The sequence below is a fragment of the Hirundo rustica genome, chromosome 27 (genome assembly GCF_015227805.2).
Source record: "Hirundo rustica isolate bHirRus1 chromosome 27, bHirRus1.pri.v3, whole genome shotgun sequence".
In the NCBI taxonomy this organism is placed as follows: domain Eukaryota; kingdom Metazoa; phylum Chordata; class Aves; order Passeriformes; family Hirundinidae; genus Hirundo; species Hirundo rustica.
The window spans coordinates 1,256,648-1,282,738 of record NC_053476.1 but is presented as its reverse complement, the minus strand read 5'-3'; the positions used below and the strand labels follow the sequence as shown (position 1 = coordinate 1,282,738).

The window sequence follows — 26,091 nt, the reverse complement described above, 5'->3', positions numbered from 1 at the left end:
AAGACACGTCTTGGAAGTGGATCAGAAGAGCCAACGGAAGCGAGGCCTGAGGGCAGCGAGCTGCCATCCTGCTGCAGCACGAACACCAGCCGCCGCGCTCGGTGCCCCACGGCAGGGGAGCTCAGATGCTTTCGCAATTCCTTCTTCGCACAAGGTGCAAACCTCCAAAGCAGGCAGAGCTTCTTCAGGGCCTGTTCTCCAGCTGGCCGTGCTTGACGCGCCAGGCCCAGCTGACGCTGCAGTCGGGGGCCAGGGTGCACTGCAGCTCGATGCCAGAGTCGGGCACCTCCATGTCGTAGTGCACGGGCTGCCCCTCCTTGGTCACCAGGCTGAAGGCGGGCACGGGGATCTGCGGAGCAGAACGCACAGAGCTCAGCGGTGCTTTCAGGCTCCTCCAGAACGCCTGGGTCACAGCCAGCTTCCCAAGGCAAGAACAGCTCCCAGGGAGGGGCTCGTGCTGGGCAGGAACATCCTGAACTCCTCTCACGATAAAATACCTCGGAACCGGACTGGGCAGTGCCCACCCTGCTGCCAAAGCGCCTCTGGGCCGTGCCTGGGGGGTCCTGAGCTGCCCATGTTTGGGCACCTGAGCTCCTCTCCGGGTATTTTGCTCTGTGATGTCCACAAGAACAGATTCTAGAGACAACCAGCACTACTGAAACGTTTCCTGGACTGGGGCAACACCTTTTAGAGACAATCCCATTTTACACTCAGATGAGTCACAGTCCCCCACACACTCCAGAGTTTCTTTCAGGAACAGCCAAAGCAGCCCACAGTGAGGTTCACAGGAGTGTGCCAACATCTCCAGCAGAACTAGCTGGAAGCAGCCCAGCCAAACACAGCTCATTCCCCTGAGCTGATGCTACAGCTCCTGATGAAAAAGCTATATAATGATTCTTTAGGGAGAGGGGAAGGAGTTTCTAACTGAGGAGAAGGACTTTTTAAGCTGCAGCACAGGTGCTTTCTAAGATATAGATCCCCATGGTCACTCTGACAATTGGCACTGGTTTACAATTCAGGTTTGGTACTAGGTTTAGGCTGGATATTAGGGAAAATTTCTTCACTACAAGAGTGGACAAGCATTGGAACAGGCTGCCCAGGACAGCGGTGGAATCACCATCCCTGAAAAGGTACAAAAAATGAGTGGATGTGGCATTTGGAAATACGGTTTAGTGGGCCTGGTGGGATTTGGTCAAAGGTTGATGATCTTGGAGGTCATTTCTGACCTTAATGATTCTGTGATTCAGAAAACATCCTCTGGTACCACACTCACAACACTGAGGTGCTTCTAAAGGTGTCCTAAGGATCCCTGAACCACTCCTGGCTCTCCCTGGCATTCAGGGGTTATGAGGCTGCAGCAGGGAAGAAATCATTCCTCAAATGATGCACTGATGCAGTCTGTGTCTCACCTGGCTGCTTATCCCCGTGGCAATGTCTCCCACCTTTGTCCTGTGGAAGTCCCTGATGTGCAAATTTTCTCCACTCAGCAACTGGATCTGGATTTTCACTCCTGGAATGCACAAGAGATTCTTTAACTTCTGCTGAGCCACAAGGACCTCACAGTCCACAGCAAAACTCACTGACAAGGCACACACACGGGGAAAAACTCTTTTTTGTCATTAAGGATTTAATTTATGTAGGTTTTTTGCTGAGCATGGAGCTTGCTGCAGACAGCAATGACTCACAGAGCAGAGCTGCATTTAGCAAGAAAGTAACTGAGGAGATGTACAAATTTGCACAATATGCCCTCAAAATTCTGGGTGGATGTTTGTGGTTATAAAACATTCCTTGCACATGGAAGCTGCATGAGGCAGGGCACACAGGCTCTGTGTGCTCAGAAACTTCCCTGGATTTTACTGTACAGACCCAGCACCTTCCACCCATCTGCGAGTGGGGCAGACTCCTCACAACCCATCTTTAGGGAGGGTCTGTGCTGGCACAGCAACAAAGCACAAAAGGAGCTCAGAAACTCCATGTCCAGCCTGTCTAGATGGTGAGAAAGTGATTCCTGGCCGTTTGTCCCAGGTGTGGAAATGCAGACCCACCGTTGAAGCAGCTGGGGGTGTCCGTGTGCCGGCTGCGGCTCAGCAGGTTGTTCCAGCTGCAGCTCTGCCCGTCTGCCTGGCTGTTCCAGGAATGGATCCCAGAGCTCATGGTGTCCCTCAAGCTGTGAGAGGCCTTCATGGAGTTCTGCAGGAGTAAGCACAAGTTCGTCTAAGGCTCTGAAAGAAAATGAGCTGGCAGGAGATGAGCATTCAAATAAGGTCAGGAGGGGAAAGGTGGAAATCCAGAGGGATTTAAGGCTGGGCCTTAGTCAACATTTATGTGCCATCTGGGAAAGGGAATGGAGAGCAGGGCGACAGTGTGCAGACACTATCAGATACTCTCAATAGTTAAATCAGCAAAGAGCTGAAAAGCTGGATGAGGAAAGAGAGGTTGTACCGACTGGCAGGAGAATTAAGCATCGGTTAAAATATTTGTCACTAACTGACATTAGAAGCACACATGAAAAACAATTAACTGTACAAAACCAACCACAGACCCTGTGCCGCTGCACTGCTGGGAAGGGTCTGTACTGTCCCAGTCAATCTGACACCAGCACAGTGGTCTGAACCAGTCACAAGCCAAGTTAAAGGTATGGGGCAGGTGTTAGAGGGAAAACCAAGCAGAGTCAGAGCCCACACTGCACACTGTGTGTGTCAACAGCTGAGCTGCACAGAACTCCCTCAGTTCTCCTCAAAAAGCACTGGAAGGCTGAGAAGAGAGACAAAAATAGGACACAAAGCTGCTCCAAATCAGAACTGACTCCTGCAGATGCCAGGATGAACAAATTTGGGACTCAATGTCTTTGAAAACTGTGATTGAAGGGCTTTGTCCTTCCCTGCTCCAACAAGGTTTATTCAGTGTTCCTCACTGGTATTCCCTACCTTAGGAACACCAGAGAGCAAACCAATCTAATTGAAATGGGTATTTAAATAACTAGGACTATGCATTCATGAATATCAATGGGTTAAAATAAGTTCATGGAGATTAGATCCATAGGCTGGGAATGAATATCCAAGATTTGGTCTCTGGTTTCCTGTTCTACCCTCCTGCTCTTTCCCTAAACCTCCCACGGGTGGCCATGGCCAGGAAGACCCTGCACAGCTGCTTGCTGCAGCTCCTACTTCCACCACTGCTTCCTCAGCTCCCTTCTCCTGCACAGACAGGGCTGAGGCTGCTGAGATTTTCTGTACCCACACACTTGAAGCTTCTGGTGAGGATACAGCACAGGAGAGGCCCTGGAGGAAAGGATCCATGCTGGACAGGGAACAAAACAGCTACAACCCTCAACACCCCACTGGGCATGAGCAAAGCTTTCTTCCAAAGGTGCTCCCCAGCAAATTGGGTGTCAGAAAGCAGCAGCAAAGGTGAGAAATTCCAATTTCCATTGGTCACAGCTTCCAGTTTTCCCGAGGGGCCAGCCAGCCACCCCCATCCATCCCCACTCACCCTCTCACTGGCATCTGACACAAAGGGGCTGTCGATGCTGAGGCACGAAAGCATTTGCTCTTGTTCTTCCAGAGAGTAAGGCTGGGAAAGGCTGTTCAGAAACAGTTCTGCAGCAAAAGGAAGAGAAGGGAGATATTTCCAGTGTTTCCTTCCATGCCTCCCAGCTCTAATCACAGCTCTGCAATTAATACCCAAAGCTCCTTCAGCAATATTTAATGAACACTCACATCAATGCCAGCAAAACCCAACACACAACTCTGCCATGCAGAGCCAGCATCGTGACACAGGGAAACTGAGCCAAGAGGAGATGGATTGTGCAACAACATGCAGAACAGCACCCCAAATTTACCAATTTTTCCCCATTATGTCTGCTGTGAGATGCTGCTCTAGCTCCATCCACATTATCAGGGAAAGGACAAACTCATGTACTCAGCTCTCACAAGTATCTGGATGTTTGTATTCCTTTATCTGGATACAAGTACTTACAAATACTGCAAATATTCCTGATAATATCCAGATATCCCATACATAACCAGCTCTTAGAATGCTGCTGACACCCAAAGCCATTTGAGAAAGAAACTGCCCATCAGCAACCCCTAAAATTCCTCATTCCTCAGTTTCCTGACACAGTTACAATTCAAACCACTTTCTTCCTAACTGGAAGTTTTCAATTCACTCCAAAAGGCTGGAAAATATGGGAGGAAAAAAAAAAAAAAAAAGAAAAGTGAAGCATAGAGTTGTACTGGGGTAATGGAACTGGACAAATGACTGATTTCCAACCAGAATTTACTGCTGGTTTTCAAACTCTAGACTGCTATTGTACCCAAATTCCTTGGCTGATGGCTGTAGGTTTTCCAATGCCCAGAACAAAACAATTGCAGGCTGATTTTAACTGCACTGCTTTGCTTGACATCTGCCATTCCTTTATTTTTATCCTGGCTTACCTCAATTAAAAAAAAACCAAAACTCTGAACCTAAAATTCCAGATGAAGTTGGAATTCTGACACTGTTTACTCAAACTAGCACGAGTCTGAAACAGGCTGGTTTCTAAGAGATTCCTGCACCTCTCTCACAAGGTTTCCCCCTCTTCAGGGGGAAGGAAATTCTGTTCATTCCCTTTGTGGCACACTTCATTGGTTAAGAGCTATTAGTTTTAGTAGTTTGAAGGAAGGTTGAGCAATTTGTGTAACAAGAAAGGAACTATGAGCAAAATGACATCCAAGCTGAAACCCCAAACATAACTGTCAACAAGCCAAGAGAAAGCAGCTGTATTTTTATCCTGCTCTCAAACAAACAAACAAAAAAAAAGCTGAATTCCTCCCCCAGCCCAGTGCTCACCAATTTCCAGCTGCTGAAGTTCTTGCTCTGAAATGGTTGTGGCTCTTTCCACGTGGCTGCAGCTCTTCAGGGGCAGAGGAGTAGAGGAGAGAGGTGGGGGATCACAGGGCTCAGGTATCTCCTTGCCCTCATTCCAGTGGGTTCCCTCAGCCTCCTCTGTTTGCTCCAGAGATGGAGGTGGTAGGACAGGACTGGCACAGGAAACTTTGACCGACAGTTTTGGGTCAGAACCAGTCTCAGAAACTGGACTCAGCGGGGACAGGGACGTCTGTGCACTGTTTTCTTTATTCAAAGAGAAATGTCTGGGCTCTCTGTATTCACCTTTCCAGGGGCTTTTCACACCTCCCACTACAAAAATCAAAAAGGATACAAATATTATCAAATGAAGCAATAAAAGAGGCAAAAGTTTTCCTTTGCTGTAAAAATGTTTGAAGTGTATTTGCTGTAAAATGCCCAGCTACTTCAAAAGATAAAACCAGACCAACCTCCACAAATTCTTGCTGTATTACAGAACCACTCAGCAGGATTAAGTTGAAATAAATTAGTGATGGTGTCAGGGGCAAGACTGAACCACAAGTATGAGTTACAGCTAAGCATGCAATAAACCTCTGCTCGCAGTGATGCTCTCCAGGTGCAGCTGATGCTGCAGCCGACAGGAGCCCAGGCACAGCACCTGAACAAACCCACAGAGAGCTCACTCACCTCCTCCAGCAGAGAAGGAGGAAGAGGATGTGACAGCACACAGGAAATTATCAGTTATTTGGGTGATAAACACTCGGCTGCAGGCAAAAGCCATCAACCCAAAATATGCATCAATACAGTGAAAATGATGCACTGGACAATAAAACAGACCGGTGCTTCCCAAAGGAACAGCACCAGCAACTCTCCCAGTGGGAACAGGAAGGTTCAGCTACATCAGGGCATTTCTACCTTCCTCCAGTGCCACACTGGTCTTAGTTTTGAGCTCCGACGCAGATGCCCTGTGCAGAGGCTCCTTCTCCAGCCCCAGCTTAATAATCTCAGCAGTGAGAGGGTTGCAGGAAGGTGGAATTTCCCTCAGAGGAGGCGGCTCTTTAGCGATCTGTGCAACAAACAGGAAGTGAAAGAGGTTAGACCAGAGAGGCTTAATTTGATTTCAGGAAGGTTCTTCCCACCCCGACAGCGTTTCCAACTGAAATGAAAGCATTAAGTGAGACCTGAACAGTAATTTTATTACAGCTGAATGGCTCAAAAGTCACACCCAAGTCATGAGCATGGTACAGAAGAACAGCCCCAGCAGAGCAGGCACAGGGAATGCTCAGCTCCCAAAGCCAGGCTGTCAGATGCCCAGCTGGCTCCCAGCCATCCACCCCGAGGCCAGTGGGCCCTGGCCAGCAATAACAAGCTCTGGCACTGCAGAGAGGCTGGGTCACTCACCTTCAGGCAGAGAGGGTGGTTGTAGTACTGGGTCCAGGGGTGGCAGCCGTTGAGCATGTGCAGCATCATACAGCAGCTGCTCCACACGTCCACCTTGGAGTCACAGCGCTTCCCCATCACCACCTCTGGGGCCATGTGGGTCTCTGTGCCAGGCACGTAGTTCCCTAAAACCACCCAGGGGAAAACTCACTGCATGCAGGCAAGAGAACTGCTCCAGTGCCACTGGAAGAGGCCTAAAGCAGAATCCCTCTCTTGTCAGCTAAAGTGAGAGAACATGTCAGCTTCATGGAATCCCAGAATGGTTTGGGTGGGAAGAGACCTCAAAGCTCAGCCAGTCCCACACCCTGCCATGGCAGGGACACCTTCCACTATCCCAGGTGAGTCCAAGCCCCATTCAACCTGGCCTTGGACACCTTCAGGGATCCAGGGGCAGCCACAGCTACTCTGGGCACCCTGTGCCAGGGCCTTACCATCCTCACAGGGCAGAATTCCTTCCCAGTATCCCATCTATCCCTGCCCCCGGCAGTGGAAGCCATTCCCCCTTGTCCTGTCCCTCCAGGCTGGTGTCCCCAGTCCCTCTGCAGCTCTCCTGGAGCTCCTTTAGGCACTGGAAAGGGCTCTGAGGTTTCCTCTGAGCCATCTCTTCTCCAGGCTGAACAATCTGAACTCTCCCAGCTTTTCTCAACAGTGGAGGGGTTCCACCTTAACCCAAAAAGCAACACCGTGTGTTCTTAAAAGCTGCTCCCTATCAGACCCATGTCTTATACACAGAATAGGGATTCAGCTTCCCTTTCAAACCCGGGAGGCAAAACACGAGCTTGACTTTAGAAAACATACCCCTCTCTTTCAACAGCTGCATGAAGAAGCACAGTTAAGTTTAATTGCTTAAAAAAAAAAGGAATTTTGCTTGAGTGGAGGTCAGGACTCTTCCCCACTATTTAGTGAGGTTACACAACAAGTCGGAGTAGGATTTTACAGTTTCAGTGCGGTTTCTCGCAGGGACAAAATACTGAACGCAGCATGCATCTTGCAAAAACCCTTCTAACCTGGGAGATAAGGACCACCACCACCCAAATTTCAGGTCATTTTGCCTGTCAGTGGGACGCCTCACAGCAACACCAATAAACCAGACACCCTGAGCAATGCTCAGCCTGGAAAACGCAGTTGCCTGCAAATCAGCCCCACGTAAATGCTCACGATAAAGAATGAGTCAGAAGGGCAATTCCTCAGAAGAGCAGCAGCAAAGCCTCACCTGTGACCAAGCACTTTCCCAGCCCGTCAGGGTGCAGGTGAGCAGAGTGGCCAAAGTCACACAGGAGGGCCCTGCTCCCATCGTCCGACAGCAGCACGTTCTCCGCTGCCAACGAGAAGGGTTCCGTTAATCTCCTCTGCATTAGGAGATGGGGAAAACAGTCAAAAGCACACAAGAGCTACAGTTTTAAAGCCCAAAGGATTTATTTCTCCTGTCAGTGGCTTAAGCAGGTATAGAGGTGTAATTATCTCTTATAAAGTACCAATTATCTGCCCTGGAGATTCTTGTAGTCCAGTGGGGCAGCCTGGGCAAGTAGCCTGGCAGACCCATGGGGTGACAAGAAGAGGTGACAAATGTGATATTCCCAGCAGTCTAGAACCAAAGGAAACTCTAATTTCAAACACAGATCTGAAAATCTAGTAAGTAGATCCCATAACTTTAGTAAGTAACCCCATAATTTAATCTCCAAGCAGCTTGCCTCTTCTAAGAAAAGGGAAGAATAAGGTACTTCAAACACCTTCCTACCTTTGACATCTCCATGGAGAATGTTTTGAGCATGAAGATACTCCAGACCCTCCAACACCTGGCCCAGGTAGCTGAGGGCTCTGTCCTCTGGCAGGCAGCCACTCTGTTTAATGAGCTGCCCTAATGAACCACCTAGAAAGGAATCCAGGGAGTCCATGTTAGCTTATCTTTAAATTCTCCCCAGCATCATTAGCATTCCTGGTTGTTTCCATTGAAAAAAATAGATTTTTCCAGGTCTGACAGCACTTATTTTCCACACATGGCTCTGTTCCTTTTGTTTATTCCCAGAGCTTTTGCTGCCCACAAAAACAGGCCTTGTTCATATGGTTTTTTGCTTCGTGTCAGTTTAACGGTGTTGCTTTGGAGCAAAAGCAACTGCTCTGTGATCAGAACAGGCATTTCTAGGTGTTACTGCCCACCAGCTCATTCTTCACAGCCTGTTTTCCATGGTTCTGGCCAGAAAAAGAGCGCCAGGCAATGGAATCCTCTAGGTTTGCTTAGACAGTAAGCATCCCCTTTTCCAGGGCAACGCACTCCACTGGCGTCCTGCAAATCAACAGGAAGCACAAACCAGCCCCAGCTGCGTCTTACTGTGAGGAAGAGACACCTTGAACTGCAGCGAGGCAGGACTGGGAACTCTTCCCCCCACAGCAATCCCACTGCAGGGGTTACACACACCCACCCCAACCCACTCGGGAATTCACACCGGGAATATTCTGGATGCGCTGAGGAGCTCACAGATTCATACTGGGGCAGGGGGAAGAGGAGGTCAGCGTGCACTGGCCAGCTCCAGTGGTGCCTCCATGGTGCTGTCCCCTGCTCACCCTCCATCAGCTTCATGAAGATGGTGACCCAGGGACCCTCCTTGACGGCACCGTAGAGCGGCACCACGCTGGGGCTCGTCACGGCCGCGCACGTCGTCAGCTCCTCGGCGCGGAAGTGTTCCACCTGCACCTGCGGAAACAGGGAGGCACTGAGCAAATCCAGGGATGGGAAGTGTTCCACCTGCACCTACGGAAACAGGGAGGCACTGAGCAAATCCTGGGATGGGAAGTGTTCCACCTGCACCTGCAGAAACAGGGAGGCACTGAGCAAATCCTGGGATGGGAAGTGTTCCACCTGCACCTACGGAAACAGGGAGGCACTGAGCAAATCCTGGGATGGGAAGTGTTCCACCTGCACCTACGGAAACAGGGAGGCACTGAGCAAATCCTGGGATGGATCCTGACACAACTCTCCCTCTCTGCTGGCTGTGTGACAGCAGAGGGGCAAGATGGGTTCATTGATTGTCTTGGAGGTGTTTTCCAAAGTGAATTCTGTGACCTTGCCTAACAGAACTCAGGGAGTGCAGCAAGAAGTGGAAACACTTGGGATGGTAAACCCTCAATGTCTAAGGGAAGTGAAGATTCATCACAAGAGATGCCAGCTTGCAATAACTCCAGATTACAGCTGAGGACGAGTACCCTCCAGGAGGAAGGTAATTTCTGTCGCAGCAAAAAGATAATTTTGACAACTGAACATTCTGCCTTTATGAAAGAGAGGGGGAAAAAAATGGGCAAAAATTCAACTCCCCCAAAGCAGGAGGGAATACAAAATATGTCCACAAGCAGTGATCTGCAGGATCACCTTGTTAGGTGGTGCTCATCCTGCAAAGGGTTAAAGAAAAACTTTATTCACTAAGTTCAGCCAAACTAAATAAAACAAGAATTTGCTGAAGTCCAGAAGGAAAACATGAGTCATGAAGATTCTGGTGGGGAAAAAGATGCATCATATTTCTTCTCTGTCAGCAATCTAGCTATAGCTGGTTTTCTTTCATCTCAAGAATTTGGAGAGCAGGTGCTTCCAACACCAAGTCTGGTGAAAGAAGGTGAGGTAGTGCCCTCCTGTCACAGGGAGGCAGCTGGAACTGGAGACAGTTACTCATGGAAGATTAAAGAGAGGAGCACAGAGGAGCGTCCAGTTTGCATGGTAGAACTCTGCTTTCAGAGTGATCTAAGAAGAAGCATTTCTGATATAAAGAAGCATTATTTGTCCTTCAGTAATTACAGGGAGGGAAATGACATTTTGAAAGACTTCAGCTTCTCCTACTTTCATGTTTCCCTTTTCAGCACAACCATCCTCCTTCCTGAAAATACACCCCACAAGGAACAGCTATTTCCCCCGAGACTGGGGATTTGCCAAATGGATAATACATTTAAATAGCTCCACACTGACAGGAAACGGGCTGGTGGCATCACCACAAGATTTCACACCTGAACTGTGAGGGTGCAGAACAGGAATTCATTTTCCACATGGTTGAAAGATGTTTGTTTCTATAGCTGGCAACTGAATGCTTATGAAATGGTTAAATAAATACACACACTGGCTTGTCTCTAACATCTTTCCACAGGGAGCACAGCAAGCTGGGCCCAGCGTAAATGGGAGGAAAATGAACATTTTAACCTGAAAAATGCAAGTTACGGTTCTTTTTGCACAAAATATTTTTGTACTCAAGGCAAACACTTCCCACATGCTTGGTGAAGTTTTCTGGTGAAGTAATGTGAGAAACATCAGTTCACAGGGGTGATGAAACTATTCGAGTGTAAGCTCAAATAAAATAGTTTACATCTTCCTCATCTCCTTGCATTATCCCTGTGTCTGCATCCCTGAGGCCCCCACAGCAGCCCACCAATCAACGCCCTGATCCAAGTTATCCTCCACACACTTCCTACAGGATGTGACAATGGCATGTCCTGGAGTACAATAGATTCTGGACAACACACATCCTTTGCTGCATGTGGAACAGCATCACCCCAGAACAACGTGTCAGCATTGCAGCTAACACTGAGGAGATGAAAGCTGTTTTCAGAGCCTACTGATTGCCTTGGGTTTTTCCTACTTTATTCCCTTTCCAACAGGGAAATAAATACCTGCCATGTAACCATTTACATCAGACATGGTTTGAGATTTGAATAGTCAGATAACAGACAGCCCACGTGGCTGTTGCTCCCCCGCAGTCACTCACAATCATTCAGAAATCTCCACTCTTGCCTCAGCACTCAGGATCCCTTTCAGCACACTTTAAAGCCAACTGAGTTTATTTCTGGCTGCTGAGCTTGGCCCCTGTGCACACACACGTCCTCCATCTGCTTCTCTCTCTGCCATCACCCTGAAGTTTTTCCTTGGACACAACAGAACCACTTCACCGTGACTGTACAATGTCCTAAAGGGGACCTGGGAAGAGATTTCTCTCCACGTGCTGTCTTGTCCTCTCACACAGAATTACCTTCTTGGCAGCACACTGAAATCCTGTCTGCTTGTCCTCGATCTTGTACACTTCCCCAAAAGAGCCAATGCCCAAGGAACCATGGCACTTGGTCCAGTGAACCTCTTCTCGGTACTCGTAATCCACCGGCTTCAGCTTCTGGAAGTCCAAACAGAAAACAAAATGAAGCGGGGAAAGAGACACTTAAATGTAGAGCTGCAGGGACAGAGATCAGCATTCTCAGAAGCAGCACAAGGACTGATACCACATCACCTCTCTAGAAATCCCAGTACAAGATTACTTCTGCCACAGGCTTGAGATGAAACCATGCAGGATCAACCTGTTTGATTTCTGTGGGATCTGTTGATCCTAAACAAGTGCACCCCAGTGCTGTAAAGAAAGGCCACCAGGACTTGGATGGCTTTGGAGCTCTGTGTTCCTCCCTTCTCATGCAGGACGTAACTACAAAGCTGAATCCCACAACTAACCCAGATTCCTAAATGCAGACACGGTGTTAAAGCTCTTCTGCAGTCAGTAGATGGAGACTGTGCCTTAGGTGTAAGGGACACCTTGAACTTCACAGACCATACTGACCCCAGGGAAGCCCTCCAGGAGGACTTTAAGGTGTTGAAAGAGAACTGAATTCAGAAGAAGTGACTCCTGTCCCTAGGATTTAAATGCATTTCTGTGCCCATGTGCAGGGGATGCTGCAGGGGACGCTGCAGGAGCTGCTGGTCCCGGCCTCCTGCACCTCCCCTTCCACCCAGCCCTGGTTTCTGTCACACTCCAGTTCATCCAGAGCCAATAAATATTGCAGCCTGGCTGAACGGATCGGGCTCTATCCCAGCAAACAGAGGACATGGTTGAAGACTGACTAAGCACAGAACGGCCACTCAGAGACAGGCCTGCATGTCTGGTGACAGCACAGTATGGAGCCAGCAGTCTGAGACAGGCAGGGCTTTAATTCCTGCAGAAAACAACTCTGCGTCGTTATCTGGCAGCTTCAACCAGATCCAGAACCACTCAGAAGTCGCAGTTTTAGAAGCAAGCACATGGATGCAGATTATCCCTCTCCCAAAGCCCAGGTGAAACTCTGCCTCCCACACCCAGAGTGTGGCTCAGATCACCTCGTTCAGCAGCACGCCTTCATTTTCACTCGTTTCACGGAATTGTTCCTTCGGCTCCAGCCCTCCTCCTCCTCTCCACGTCTTGGCCAGGCTGGCTAAATTTTGCGGTTCACCAAAACTCACGCTCCCTTTCAAGGCATCTACCAAATATTCTTCCACAGAAAGCTTATCTGAACTGGTTTGCACGGACTGGTTGATGCACTTGGTGAAATTATATTCTAAGTTTAAGCCAGATAAACTACTGTCTTGATAGTTGAGGTCACCATGGAAGTATGTGTCCAGAGCATTGTGCTTCATGGCATGGAGAGGATTGTCCACACGTGGGAAATGGGGGGGAAGGATGTTGTAGGGAAAAGGATGGAGAGTCTCAGGCTGGGGAACAGTGTCCCTCTGTTTCCAAACATGATTAAGGCACTGAATAGGGCTGATCAGCTTGTGCAGTTCAGTTTTGTATTGGCTCCTTGGGGAATGGAGTTTGCCCATGGACAAAGGGGCATGGGCAGGCTTCTCAAAAGACAGCGGATCATAGCACAAGTCCTTGTTAAATTCAGGAACCCAGAAACTGTTTCTGTAAAGAGTACTTTGGTGGGATTCATCCTCCTAGAAAACAAAACCAAACAGCTGAGCAGGAACCTCAGTACAGACACCAAAATTCACCCAAGAGCTGTTAGGAGTTTGCAGGGAAAGTACAAAAGGAAGGTTGAAGATTCTCACCTGGACAGGAATTGGGGTGCAGCTCTCCTGTTCTGGAGTTCTTGGACTTCTCCTGCCAGCAGCCACAGGTTGTCCTTTCAGCTTGGATCTTTTCTTGTGCCTTTTCTTCTTGGCCCTGCCCCGGTGCCTCCCTCTCCAGGTGGGTGCCATCCTGCCCTCCGTGGCGTGGGCCACATTGTTGGGGATGTGATCGAGACTGTCCGAGCGGCTGCTGGAAACCAGAACAGCAGGGCTCTGAGATGGGACAGTGCCAGCACAGCTCAGGTGACACCTCTGACCCACAGAAAGGGAATTAGCAACTCTGTAACTCCACAGAGAACTAAAACACAACTTCTTGCCTTCTAATAAGGGTAAGTTCAAGGTCCAGACACAGCAGCACCTCTGGCATTGTATAAAAGAAATGGTGGGGGAAGCAAAACATTAAAGTGTCCCAGGGTTTACAAACTCTGAAAGAACAAGACTGGAACATACAGTCACAGAATGATTTGGGCTGGAAGGGACCTTAAATCCCATCCAGTGCCACCCCCGCCATGACAGGGACACCTCCCACTGTCCCAGGCTGCTCCAGCCTGGCCTTGGGCACTGCCAGGGATCCAGGGGCAGCCACAGCTGCTCTGGGCACCCTGTGCCAGGGCCTCAACACCCTGCCAGGGAGGAATTCCTGCCCAATCTCCCATCCAGCCCTGCCGTGGGCAGTGGGAAGCCTTTTCCCCTTGTCCTGTTACTTAAGCTCTTTGTCCTAGTACCTCTCCAGCTTTCTTTTATGTGTATTTTTTGAACATAGCAAAGTAGAGGGAAAAGCATTTTGTGTCTCCAGGCTGCCCTGAGACAGTTTGTGGCTGATCACAGAGATGATATATAAATGCAGTCTATTTAAAAAAATTATCAAAATGAATAAATGTGTTCATAATATCAATGCCTGCTCTAATTTGAAGGAAAATGAGGGATGACTAAGTGAACTTGAATAAAACAGCTTCAAAAGGCCAAAATGTGCTGGCTTGTAAAGCCCAAAACTACAAGATGATTTCTAAGAATGCAGAGATATACACAACACTCCAGCTGGGCTCTGCACAAAGAGATGAACTCTCAAGAGGGATATTTGCCTGCAGTCACTCAAGGTCGGAAAGAGACAGTCTCTAAGGTTTCTTTCAACTCAAACCATTCTATGGTGCTATGATTCAATACCAATCATAGCAGTTAGATTTTTTTTTTTTTTTTAATTAAGCTCTAAGAGAAAATGGGATTTCTGATCTTCAAATGAAGCAATTGTTCCATTGACTCGGAACAGTTCTGATACATCCCTCTGCCTTTCCTGATCAGTGATGCAGGGCACAGCCACTCTCTCCATCTTCTCCTGATGTTTTAGTGCTAAAAGATGCCATAAATAGAGTTCTGGCTGATGGCATCAGCACAGCGCCTTAAGCCTGAGCACACAGCTGGTGTGCATCCCAGAAAACCCCAGATCCCACACAAAACCCCTCAAAAATGGGTCACTTTGCACTTCTTCACATGGTTCGTGGGACCACATAATAAAGCCACTGGGCAGTGTCAAACCACACACCCCACAAGGTGTCTGAGGCCACCAGGAAACAGCAGCACCTAATTCTGTACCCCAGTCACCCATTTCAGGGCACTGGGGCTGCCTAACAGGGCTGCAGTGCATAGGAAAGCTCCAGTTTGTGCCCCAGCAGGAAGATATTCTTCATGAAGAACAAGCAGCTCACTCCCAGCTGATTCCAGAAAAGCAATTCCCAGGCCTCCACTTGTCCATCACAAGTGTCACTGTCCCTTTTACCACTTCCAGCTTCTCTGTGTTCACAACTTCTGTTATTGATGCTGTCATTAAGCAAAGGTTCTCTCATCCCCTTTTATCCTTCCAAGAAATTAAGCTGTTCCCTTTTCTGAGGACTCCTTCGAGCAGCAGCCCAAGTTTCACACAGCTTTTTAGCAGATGGTGAAAAGGTTTCAAAAGCATCAGCTCAGTTCAGTTAAAAAAGACTGAAAAATTATCCTTGGATCCTTCTACTTCAAGCCTATGAACCTTAAAAAAAAAATCATAATTTCAAAACAAATGCTGACCATCCAGAAACAGAGGCAGAAGGCTACAAGGGCAGTAAATCTGCAGGCACTGACAATAAGACAATGTAAGGTGTTTCAAGTAGTTTGTGCCTAAACTTGTATTTTTTCCTTGCAGGAAGATGTTTTGGGAAAGACACATTCTTACCAGGCCTCAGACTAAAGAGCTAATTCCAACAGGAGTGCTTTTGGAAAAATATTTTAAGTGCAGAGAGCCAGGGTGATTTGGAACAAGGACAAGTCAGCAGACACAACAGTGAAGAGGGGTGTTTGTATAAGAGGTCTCTCACCTGTAACGTTTACTGTGGGCAATAAAGGATCTCTCTGATAAAGTGGGGCTGAACTCCTGACTGTTTTCACCTGTGTGAAAAAAACCAGGATCATCACTTGTCTTAAACCAGGCAAAGTCTCTCCTAGTGACAACAGGACTTAAGGAGCTCCACCACTGTGCTAAATGAGTGATCCAGACAATCACTGCACAGTCATGTCACACCACCCACACTACATTCTTCCTCCCCCACAAGCAGGAGGCTTCCCAGATATCTCCTGATCCCTCAGCTCTTTCCCAGATGCCAGCTTTACTTTGGTTTCCTCCTCTTTATCCCCTCTTTTAAACACCTTTCAGAAGCCAGCTAAGAACAGGGGAGCCACAGGACACAGATCTGGCCGAGGTGCACGGGCCTCGTGCTGGTCTGTTATTTATGCTTTATTCAGTGGACACTGCCACATTATTAGGAGATTTCATGAGCTTCCTAAATAGAATCTGGGATGTGTCATCAGCTCCACCCCACTTGGGATTACAAATAGATGTGGTCTCAGCTCTCCAGGAGCGCCGAGGGAGTGAAATCTCATCCCTCTTTACACATTCCTTTTTCTCAATGAAGCGCAGCCCGCCCTGCTACTCACATTCTGCTTGGGCAATAATAGAAATTGATGCACAGCCTCCTTCTGTTTCTTCTTTTGCTGTTCCTTTGGTGATTACATCATTCAGGATTTTCCACTGACTGTGAAAGATGACCTTCTTTGAATCTTCTACTTTGCAAACACTGCTCTGCTTTTCACTCACTGTCTCCTTCAGCCCCTCGGCAGCCGTGAGCTCCTTTTTGTGCTTGCTGGCTGGATCAGGAGCTCCTTGGCATGCAATTCCCATCACTGCCATTTCCCAGCTTCAGAGAGACACTGAGCAAGAACAGAAAAACAAAACACTTGTCAAAATACTTCACACACAGAAGCAGCTTCAAGTTCATGAGAAACAGGAGGTTCCTGAAGGTATCAGACTAATAAATAATTCAGATCAAGGTACTGCCCATGTTCTGAGGTGGAGAAGCCTGGAGTGCCAGTCCTCCATTTCTGACTTGGACCACTGAAGATCTGAATACTCAACATTCTCATGACTGAAAATATGCAACAACATGGGTTTCAGAGAAATTTAATTCTTGGGATATTCCCTTAACTTAAATCTAAACAGTAAAACCAAGGAGAAGAAGGAACTCCCATAGCACGAAACAGGAAGAATATTCATTCCAAAAAAAAAGGGAAAAAGGGAAGACATGAAAGTTCTCCTAGAGTGCACCTGGAGGGAATGACACTGTGCTCTCATGCCACATGAATGGCCATGAACCCAGCTAATTCCCTTTTTCCCTGCGCTCAGTCATCCTCAAAGCTTTTCCTCATTCTCCCTCAGTGAAGCCAGGCTCAACAGCCAACGTGCCCATTCACAGACCCTCCCTCACTCCCTTCCCTCCTCCACATCACCAACAACTTCTGCAGTCCTTGCTCAAGCCCATCAGAGGTGGAGCTCTTACAGAGTGCAGGATCCATGGAAGTTGGTGTTGGATAGAGGACAGCGATGGTGCTGGAACAGGTCCCACTGCCTGAGAGCTGGGGAGGGGATCAGCACAGGCTGTGAGCTGACCAGGAACACGAACGGAGCTCCAAACAAGTCCCAGCACAGGGGAAGGTGGAAGGGAGCTGGGGATCAAGGGAGAAGCAAAGCCCTGAGGGACAGGATGGGGATACCCAGGGGTGAAAATCAGCAACGTGGAGAGTGAGGTGTCCCCTGCAGCACAAGCCCCTGGGGAATACAGCTTTGGTGTAGCTCCTGATCCCCTCAACTTGGATTCTGGAGAAGTTAAACCAGTTCCTTATAAACCAGAACATGCTCTGTTGCCCCTTAAGTACAGAGATCCTTTCCTTGTGCCAGTCCTTCCACAGCACAAGTGTAAAACCCTAAAATGAACATTTCCACCCTAAAACAACCCATGGAAGTTCAGAAACCTTGGGCAATGTATATGGGTGTTAAGTACCACAAACCCAGGAGAGGACAAGGAGGGACATCTCAAGAGATATCAACACCATTACAGGAGCACACCTTGAGGCTCATCAGCTTCAATCTGCACAAATTTTTTTTTTTTTCCCTTTTCCTTTTTTCTTTCATTTTTCCCCACCTTGAGCAGCTGCCTGGGGGCAACAGGACATTTACTCCAAGAGGCTCCTGGCAACAGAGTTGAATCAGGAAAATGACAAAATGAGTGGGTGGTGCTCCATGCCTGAAGGACCACCAAGGAAAAGGGGAGGCATTTGGGAGCCAAGTCCGTGAACCTTGGTGCTGTGAGTCACCTAACAACCTGGCAGGTATACAAGGAAAGTCAACAATGACCACATTCAGCGGCCAAACAGAGAACAGCTGCTGTGCAAAAGAAGTGCTGATGACAGTACCCCACTCATTAGGGCCGTCCCGCTCCCTCTCCTCTACAGAAATTATGTCAATTCTGAGTGCTGTAAAATAATCCCTTGGAGCAGCAGGAGCAGAGCCTGCCAGATGACTAACCCAGCCACCAGTGACCAAACTGACAAGTTCAGAGTTATTTTTATCCTCACTCTCTCCTGACTTGCATTAACTCTGTCTCTCCTTGCCCTCCCCTCACCTTCAAGGTCCTTCAGCGCAAACCAGTCCCCACCGCCAAAAAATACATATTTCTACAAGTCCCTCCTTGGCTGAGTCAAAGGAGAACAGAGAGAGGGGAGAAACAAAACTGCAAGTCCTTGTCGCCCTCTGAAATGGCAAAGAATAACAAGGAAACACAACTGAGATTAAAGTCAACAAAGCTCTACCTCACTTGCAGACTCAAAGAGACCGAGGCAGCAATTGTGAGCAACGGCCTCGACCCGGGCAGAGCTCAGGCAGTTTAATGTGTGACTCAGGTCTGTGGGGCTGTGCAGGACCAGAACCTGCACGCCCAGCCTGGTTTAACTGTTGCTGCACAGTTTTCAGCCCTTGGAAAAGTCAAATGCCAACTATTTTTATGGTGTCTACAGCAAAGCATGGCGGGCAGAAGCTGTGATTAAAAATAAGCAATCAGCACTTTAAAATAGATTTTGAAGTGTAACTTCTGCCTGGAGAAAAGGAGGCTCAGGGGAGACTTTTATTGCCCTCTGCAGCTCCCTGACAGGAGGCTGAAGCCAGCTGAGGGTAGGGCTCCGCTCTGCTCCCAAGAAACAAGGGACGGGACAAGAGGAAACAGCCTCAAGTTGTGTCAGGGGAGGTCCAAGTTGGATATTGGGAAAATATCTTCAGGCTGGTCAGGCATTGGAATGAGCTGCCCAGGGCAGTGGTGGAGTCTCCATCCCTGGAGGTGTTCAAAAACCAAGCAGAGATGGCACTTCATGATACGGCTTAGTGGGCACGGTGGGATTTGGTCGAAGGTTGGACTGAATTACCTTGGAGGTCTGTTTGAACCTCAGTGATTCAGAACTGAAGAGGCCTGACTCATCTCTGTGCACGTGGAGGGGGCAAAGAGAGGTGCAAAGAGCTCCTGAGTCCCATTAACTTGGACATAGGCACTCGGTCCCTGCCCAGACCCACCCCAGAGCCCTTCTCAGGGAGCTCCAGACAAAAGAGAGCCTGGGGAGCAGCAAATGGGTGCCTGAGGATCCACAGGAAGCCCAGTAAGAGCAGGATTTACCCACGTGAGACACACTGGAGCTGCGATTCCCCTGCCTGTTTATGTGCTCCAGGATGAGCACAGCTTCCTGTACGGACACAAGGCACACACGAGCAGCATGAGGAGCTTCATGTTCCTGAGCTGAAGGGTTCTTGTGTCCTACCCAGAACAGCTTCTCTGGTTTTCAAAACCTCCTCTCCCTCAGCCAGCTCACTTAGATCCAGCTGCAATTCTTGACTTCCATATCCCAGACTTTCTTCCTTCTGTGGACATGTGATGGGCTCGTTATTTTCAAGGCAGAAAGGGGAAGTCAGGTAATGATGCAAGAGATAAGAGTGGATACTGCCCTCCTAACCCACAACGGGCTTTTGATACCAGCTAAAAGCCTGTTTGCTCCTTATCTTCACTAAGAGTTTACTTACCTTGGGTTAACTAATGTTAGTTCCCACTGCTGTAAAACAGAAAGTGTGTTTTTACAGAATGAAAGCCAAACAGTCTCAGTTGTGCTGTGAAGGCACCGCTCCGATGGCAACTCCTCCCCCAACTAACGTGTGGGAGAAACTAAAATACCGGATAAGGTCACCTGAGACTTGAAGGGAGTCAGAATTAACGAGAGACTCAAACATTATTAATGTAAGAGATAACCACGTGCTTTCTGCTCCTTTAAAACCTCCTCCCCCCTTCTCTAAACAAGTCCCCCTTCAGCTCTCCCACCTCAGCTGGAAGATGTTTGGAGCAGGGACCTTAAAAAAGTATTTCGGTGTTTCATGAAATCGTTGTGAGAGAAACTCAGAGCTGGACGAGAGCCATGCAAACACTTTTCCAGCACTGCACCACCCCACAGCACACCGTAATACAGGATCCTGCTTGATGTGCCTGGCTCCAGCACCCCTGGGCAATGGCTTTTGGGAGTTTCAGCTAATGCTTTGTGGGCCAGCCCATATATTTGGTGAAAAAAGACTTGGAAAAGAGCTTTAAAACATATGTAAGACTTCCGAATTTTCACAAAATGGAGATTTCTTGTCATCTGAGTCTGCCCATTCAGCAGCAGTTTCACACTGACATTTAGTTTGAAAGGAAAGAAGAAGATTAAAAAAATGTTGTCTCAGTGAGGTTTCCCACTTCCTTATGGAGAGGAGTTCTGTGCACAGAGCACTGACTCAGGTTACCTTTGCAGCTGCTGCTGGTTTGATCAAACACAAGGAGCATTTTTGGCCATGCTGCTTTGCTGACCACCACAAGAAAGCAACAGCTGGGAAGAGCCAGGAATTTCTACATCACTAGAGCAGGGAATGTCAACTGAGAAGAACACCACACACCTTTTGGGGACCTTCCAGTCCTAACAGCTGTCAGTGAGAATGGTAGAAAGTGCCAAGTCTGCAGCCAAAAGAACATACACAGGGTATTAGCTGCGAAATCCTTGTGCAAATCCACCAAACCTTGTCAAGGAACAGGTTCTTCCAAAGCGGGGAAAACCCAAACAGATTATACTTGTTACATGGATGGAACACATTAAAAATTTTGGGGCCAAAGGCTTGTATATACATATACACTTTTTATGTACACACTTTGTATACATACTTTAGATATCTATAGATAGATAGATAGAGATAGATGGAAGGATTCAAGGTCAGGTTGGACAGGGCTTGGAGCACCCTGGGATAGTGGAAGGTGTCCCTGTCCGTGGCAGGGGGTGAAACCGGATGAACTCTAAGGTCCCTTCCAACCCAAACCATTCCATAATTGTTTGTACAACCCCATGAGATCCCAGGCACCACTGCCCTCCATCCCTGCCTCCATGGCACCCATGGGCTCCCTTGGCTGCCCACGTTTCAGATGGAACTGAAATTCAGACAGTTCCGGTTTTGGCAGAGGCAGTTTAAGGCCTGTTACTGTAGCCCAAGCCTGGGGTGGAGATTTAAACTGCTCAGAGCTGTCAGCAGGACAAGTTTCAGTTTGTGTCAGAAGACACTTAAAAAAAAATAATTGTAGCACTCAACAGCCCCCCCCGACTCAACACACACTTAATGCTGCTTTAAGTGAACAAGTCTAAGGGAAAAAAAAAAAAAAAAAAAAAAAAAAAAAAAAAAAAAAAAAAAAAAAAAAACTTCCCTTGTGTATCTAAGAGCTCCAAAGTGAAAATAAATAGAATGCCTGACTGATTAAAATCCGGGTGAGTCAGAGCAGCAGTTGCTATTCCAGGGAGCTCTCAGCCTTCAGCTCCCCTTCGATAGCCACTGGGACCCATCCGGCCATTCCAGGGGCTCCTGCACGATCCCCACTGTTCCCTCTCATGTGTATCCACAGATTTACCTGAGGAGCACCAGGGAGAGCTAAAAACCTTCTCCCCAAAGCACCACAAACTCCCTGGTTGAAGCACTGCACTATCAGCCCTCTGTAGGAGCACGTCACGTTACAAACGATAGGCAGTGTGTAAACATGTTCTTTAAAGTGGTTTGATAGTAAATACTCCCAAATCCCGTTTCAGCCACTAGTGTTGCTTACTGTAAACATCAGGATAATGAGCCTCAGTTATTTTTTTTTTTAGTTGCCAGACATTAAGATATTGCAATAGTTTGGTTACAAAATCTGCAGGGAAATATTTGACTGGGTTTAATTATCAGCAGATTTCTAAAAGCACCCAAACACACATTTATCCTCATTTCCTCGAGGACAGCCCGAGCACAGCTCACGCCTGAACAATCCTTTTCATGTTGCTGAACAAAGATATGAACACCACCACTTGCCCAGTGTTTACAAACAGCACCACAAGCCCATTCACTCAAAGAATGGCTAGTTTTTCCCAACCCCTTTGTAAACAAGGAGAACAGAAATAATCAGAACAAACTTCAGCCTGATAAGGATTTGTTTCCTCACACAGCTCTCAGGCCACTGCTTAACAACATCCTGGCTTTGACAACCCACTTGTGAAGTTATTTCCTAAACTACAACAAAATACAATAAAGCACCTGAAGGGATAACTTCCACCAACCACCACAGACACACCTGAAAATTAATTCTGCCCAAGCAGGCGGAGCCAGGCTGTCACCAGTTGTTACTTTACACTGCTCTGCAGCTTTACATTTCAATCACACTTATAAAATCCATGTAAATCTGTGGAGGAGCAGTAAGGCTGGGATGCCAGGCAAAACCAACCCAAAAGTTTACTTAAATTTAGTATAGATAGATGCAGTTCTACATGATCTTAATTTATGATTGGTCCTGCCAATTCAGCTGTGATGATTTCATACCATGAAGTCAAAATATGAGCTGATTGGGATGATTTCTCACTGTCCAGCCTGAGCAGACTCTCAAGAGACAAACTCGCACATGAACTGTGGAACAGAACTGCCTTTAGGCAAGACAAGGCCCATGTTCTTCAGGTCACTAAAGTGTGATTAGCAAAGCCCAGTCTCCTGCAGACACAATTCCCACGTGTCTGTCCCTCCAGGCATCCTCATCTCCCTCTGCCAGCATCTCCAGACCCTTTCCTAACTCAGGGCTCTTTTACTCCCAGCCAGCTGCTCATCTCAGAACTTGGAAAACTTTCTGTCCTCCAGGCCTCAAACCCTCTGTCTCCACCAACACATTTGACACTTGCCAGCAAAGTTCAAAAGTCACAGAAGGAAAGCTGATTTATGGTCACTTTGCCTCGATCTTCTTGGCAATTATAATAATAATTCAGCACCTCATCAGTGCTACAACAGCTCAGCTCTACCATCTCCCACTTAACACAGAGAGAAGACTCGGGATAGACTCATTAACTTGAAGTTCATTAACTCCAGCGGTGTTGGATCAGGTCCCACAAACCCTTCAGGTTTTCAGTTATGTTTGTTTGTTATGCTCCTTCACAGTGCTCTACAAGATTCAGTCTCTTAATACAGTTAAAATTTAATAGTTAATAGCAAGTGACTCATTCCCAAGGAATCCGGTGGCCGTGCCAATTACAGACTTCAACTGAGGTAAAATGCAATAAAGCAGCTCACTACAGACACACTCAATTCAACTATTCTTATCACTAATGTCACAGCATAGAAGTGCGAGTTATTACTCATAAAAGTGTTTAGAAAGCCAGTCGAAAAAGAAATTCAGACTTTGTTTATAGGCGCTGGTTTCAGACTGCTGTGTCGTACATGTGCGGGGCACCCAACACACATTTCTAATGTAACCAGTTAAAGCTGACAGGAAGCATCTGAGATCAACCACAGCAGCAACTTATTAATCAGCAAAGAAACATTTTAACCTTAAAAAAAAAAAAAAAAAAAGAAAGAAAGAAGAAGAAGAATTAGGCATTTATTTGTGTCAAAGAGACGCTCAGAGTGAAAAGGACCGGGTGGTTCAGGTGAATTAAGGCCTGACTCGGCTGTGTTGTGATGAGCCGAGCTAATCCCTGCCTCCTTCTCCCTTCTCCAGCGCCAGAGATCAACGAAGTCTCGGAACCGGGAGCCCGGGGAACCGCGAGCTCAGGGAATTGAGGGGCACCAGGAGATCAGGAAGCCGGGCTGCCCGAAGCACCGGGAGCTCGGGGCACCGGGAGCCGCAGACGCGAGAAGGTGCCGGGCAGCGCAGTGACATCCACGCTCCAAACACACACACACACACACACGCAGAGCGCTGCGGCGGAGCCCGGACAGCCCATCAGCTGCTCGGACCCCTCGGCTGGGCCGGGGTTCCTCACACGCTGCTCCCGCCGGCAGCCGCGGAACATCAGCCAGGCCCTACCGGGAAGATGCACCCCGCGACTCCCCGACAGAACGCCGCACCCCGGACATGGACCCGGATCCCACAGCCGCGGCAGGGGCCGGGCCCGCACCTACCGCTCCGGCACGGCACGACACGACACGACACGACACGGCTCGGCTCGGCTCGGCTCGGCCCAGGCCGGTCCAGCCCGGTCCGATTCTGCAGCTCGCCCGGGACAGCCCGGCGCGGCCCCTCAGGCCTCCTCAGCGGCTCCCGCTCACTGACAGGCGGTGCCCAGAGACGGCCCCGCCCCCTGTCTCCGCAAAGCCAATCACCTCCCGGTCTCGCCGCGTGACCCCGCCCCTTCTTCCGCCGCGTCCAATCAGCGCGCGGTCCTTGCCGTGGCTCCGCCCCCCTCGCGCGATCCCTGCCGGCCGGGTTTCCCAGAAGTGGGCGGGACTTTCTTCCAAGCAGGCCCCGCCCCCGGCTCCTCCGCGTGCCATCGCGCTGCGCATGCGCATTCGGCCGCGGGGGGCGGGTCGGGAGCGGCCGCCGGTCCCCTCACGACCGTCCGCCATGTTGGCTGTGAGTGGCCGGTGCCGGGTCCCGCAGGGTCCCTCGGTTCCTTCGGGCAGGGGGCGACAGACGTGTTGAGATCACCTCGGAGTCACCTCGGAGGTACCTCGGTGCCGCAGTAGCGCGTTTTCTCTGTCAGCAGCCGCTCCAGAGACTCGCCCATTACGTTGCCATTGCCTCCGGAAGCTGAGACTTTCTACTGATCTTATGTTGGTTTTTTTTTTTCCCTTGTCTAAGACTCCCATCGCCCTTTCCGGTGAAATGGCAAGGGAAGGACCGCAGGAGTGTGTCACTCCATGCCGGCGCTCTTCCCGATGATGGGGAGTGTCAGACCTGATGTGGGGAGATTTTCCAGCAGTATAAATTTATGATAACTCCGATCTCCCCAGTAAACGCACTTCATTATTCGGGTTATACTTTGCCCAAGTACGGTTATGTTTTACTTTGACACTAAAGGAAGGGGTGGGTGTGGGTGACTCGGTCCTTGACTCAGTGAGGTGGGGAGCCATGGGAAATAGATAATTTCAGAGGTAGTTTCAGAGCTTTCAAGAAAGGATTCTGATGAACTTAGAGAACCATAGAAACATGGAATGGATTTGATTGGAAGGGACCCTAAAGCTCATCCAATGCCACCCCTGCCGTGGGCAGGGACACCTTCCACTGTCCCAGGTTGCCTGAAGCCCTGTCCAACCTGGCCTGGGACACTTGGAGGCATGTGGCAGCTACAGCTGCTCTGGGCACCCTGTTCCAGGGCCTCACTGCCCACACAGGGAAGAATTTCTTCCAGTGCTTATTACTTCTGGATATGGACTCCGTGTGTGACATGAGCAGGGAATGATTCACGGCCCTGGCAGAGTCTGTGAGAACCACAGGGATGGTGCTTGGAGCAGCCTTGGAATGGGCACTAGCAAGATCCCACATCCCTCACCTTCAGCACACGCTGGCTCTGCACAGGGGCCTCGTGCTCGAACTCCTTGCATAGTTTGGACAGAAAATTTAATTCCCAACAGCTCTTTCATACTACTGTGTCAGTTGATTGTTGGTTGCACACAATGATCTTAGAGGTTGTTTCCAACCAGAATGATTGTACGGTTCTGCACTGTGTTGTAGAACAGTCTGTTGCCTGTTTATAACTCTGGGTATGAACCCTGAGTTAACAGAACCCATCACAGTAGGTTACTGATATGCCTCATGTGTTGTAATTGACAGGATTTTCTGTAGTTTACTCCAGAACTTGTGGAATTGGTTAAAGTGTGCATGGAAAATATGGAGAATGGGGTTGCTATCATCAGGTCAGCCCTCCAAGGAGAGAGCCAGTGGATGAAGGTGGTTTTCAGTCCTCCCTGGAGCAGCTCTGGGTTGAGTGTATGGAGAGAGTTGAGTTTTGGGTTCGTGTTCTGTGTGCTCTCATGTTTGGGCAGAACGCGTTAGAGTCACAGAGTCTGGGATCCACACAACCTCCAACATCTCTGAGTAAAAAATCATCCTTACAGAGTCAGAGACTGGTTTGCGTGGGAAGGGACCTGAAAGTTCCTCTGCCATGGGCAGGAACACCTTCCACTATCCCAGGGTGCTCCAAGCTGTGTCCAGCCTGGCAAATTCCACGGATCCAGAGACAGCCACAGCTTCTCTGGGCACCCTGTGCCAGGGCCTCACCTCCCTCCCAGGGGAGCATTTCTTACTAATTCAAGCTGAAAGAAGTGA

The 26,091-nt window shown here is 48.7% G+C and overlaps 1 protein-coding gene across 2 annotated transcripts; it reads right to left on the bottom strand.

Moving 5' to 3' along the window:
* Nucleotides 1–170: 170 nt before the first annotated feature.
* MAP3K14 (mitogen-activated protein kinase kinase kinase 14) lies at nucleotides 171–24,096 on the bottom strand. Of its 2 annotated transcripts, none has more exons than XM_040087445.2 (16): nucleotides 23,946–24,096; nucleotides 16,091–16,363; nucleotides 15,475–15,544; nucleotides 13,109–13,319; nucleotides 12,395–12,994; nucleotides 11,289–11,426; nucleotides 8,848–8,977; nucleotides 8,024–8,155; nucleotides 7,499–7,603; nucleotides 6,247–6,410; nucleotides 5,761–5,911; nucleotides 4,831–5,178; nucleotides 3,493–3,599; nucleotides 2,046–2,190; nucleotides 1,410–1,510; nucleotides 171–349 (listed from the first exon to the last, which is right to left on the bottom strand). In XM_040087445.2, the coding sequence occupies exons 2-16, from the start codon at nucleotides 16,341–16,343 to the stop codon at nucleotides 185–187; spliced, it is 2,820 nt and encodes a 939-aa protein (XP_039943379.1). In that variant the 5' UTR covers nucleotides 16,344–16,363; nucleotides 23,946–24,096; the 3' UTR covers nucleotides 171–184. The 2 variants fall into 2 exon arrangements, with proteins under 2 accessions (XP_039943379.1, XP_039943380.1); XM_040087446.2 differs by having other exon boundaries at nucleotides 13,109–13,316; nucleotides 23,946–24,076.
* Between the last annotated feature and the right edge of the window lie 1,995 nt (nucleotides 24,097–26,091).

Excerpts from the sequence above, each read along its gene's own strand:
- MAP3K14 (XM_040087445.2), bottom strand. The coding sequence starts at position 16,343 with ATGGCAGTGATGGGAATTGCATGCCAAGGAGCTCCTGATCCAGCCAGC. Across the intron at positions 8,978-11,288 it reads TTCAGTGTGCTGCCAAGAAG|GTGCAGGTGGAACACTTCCG; the intron begins GTAATTCTGTGT and ends CTGTTTCCGCAG. Across the intron at positions 7,604-8,023 it reads TCTCCATGGAGATGTCAAAG|CGGAGAACGTGCTGCTGTCG; the intron begins GTAGGAAGGTGT and ends TCTCGTTGGCAG.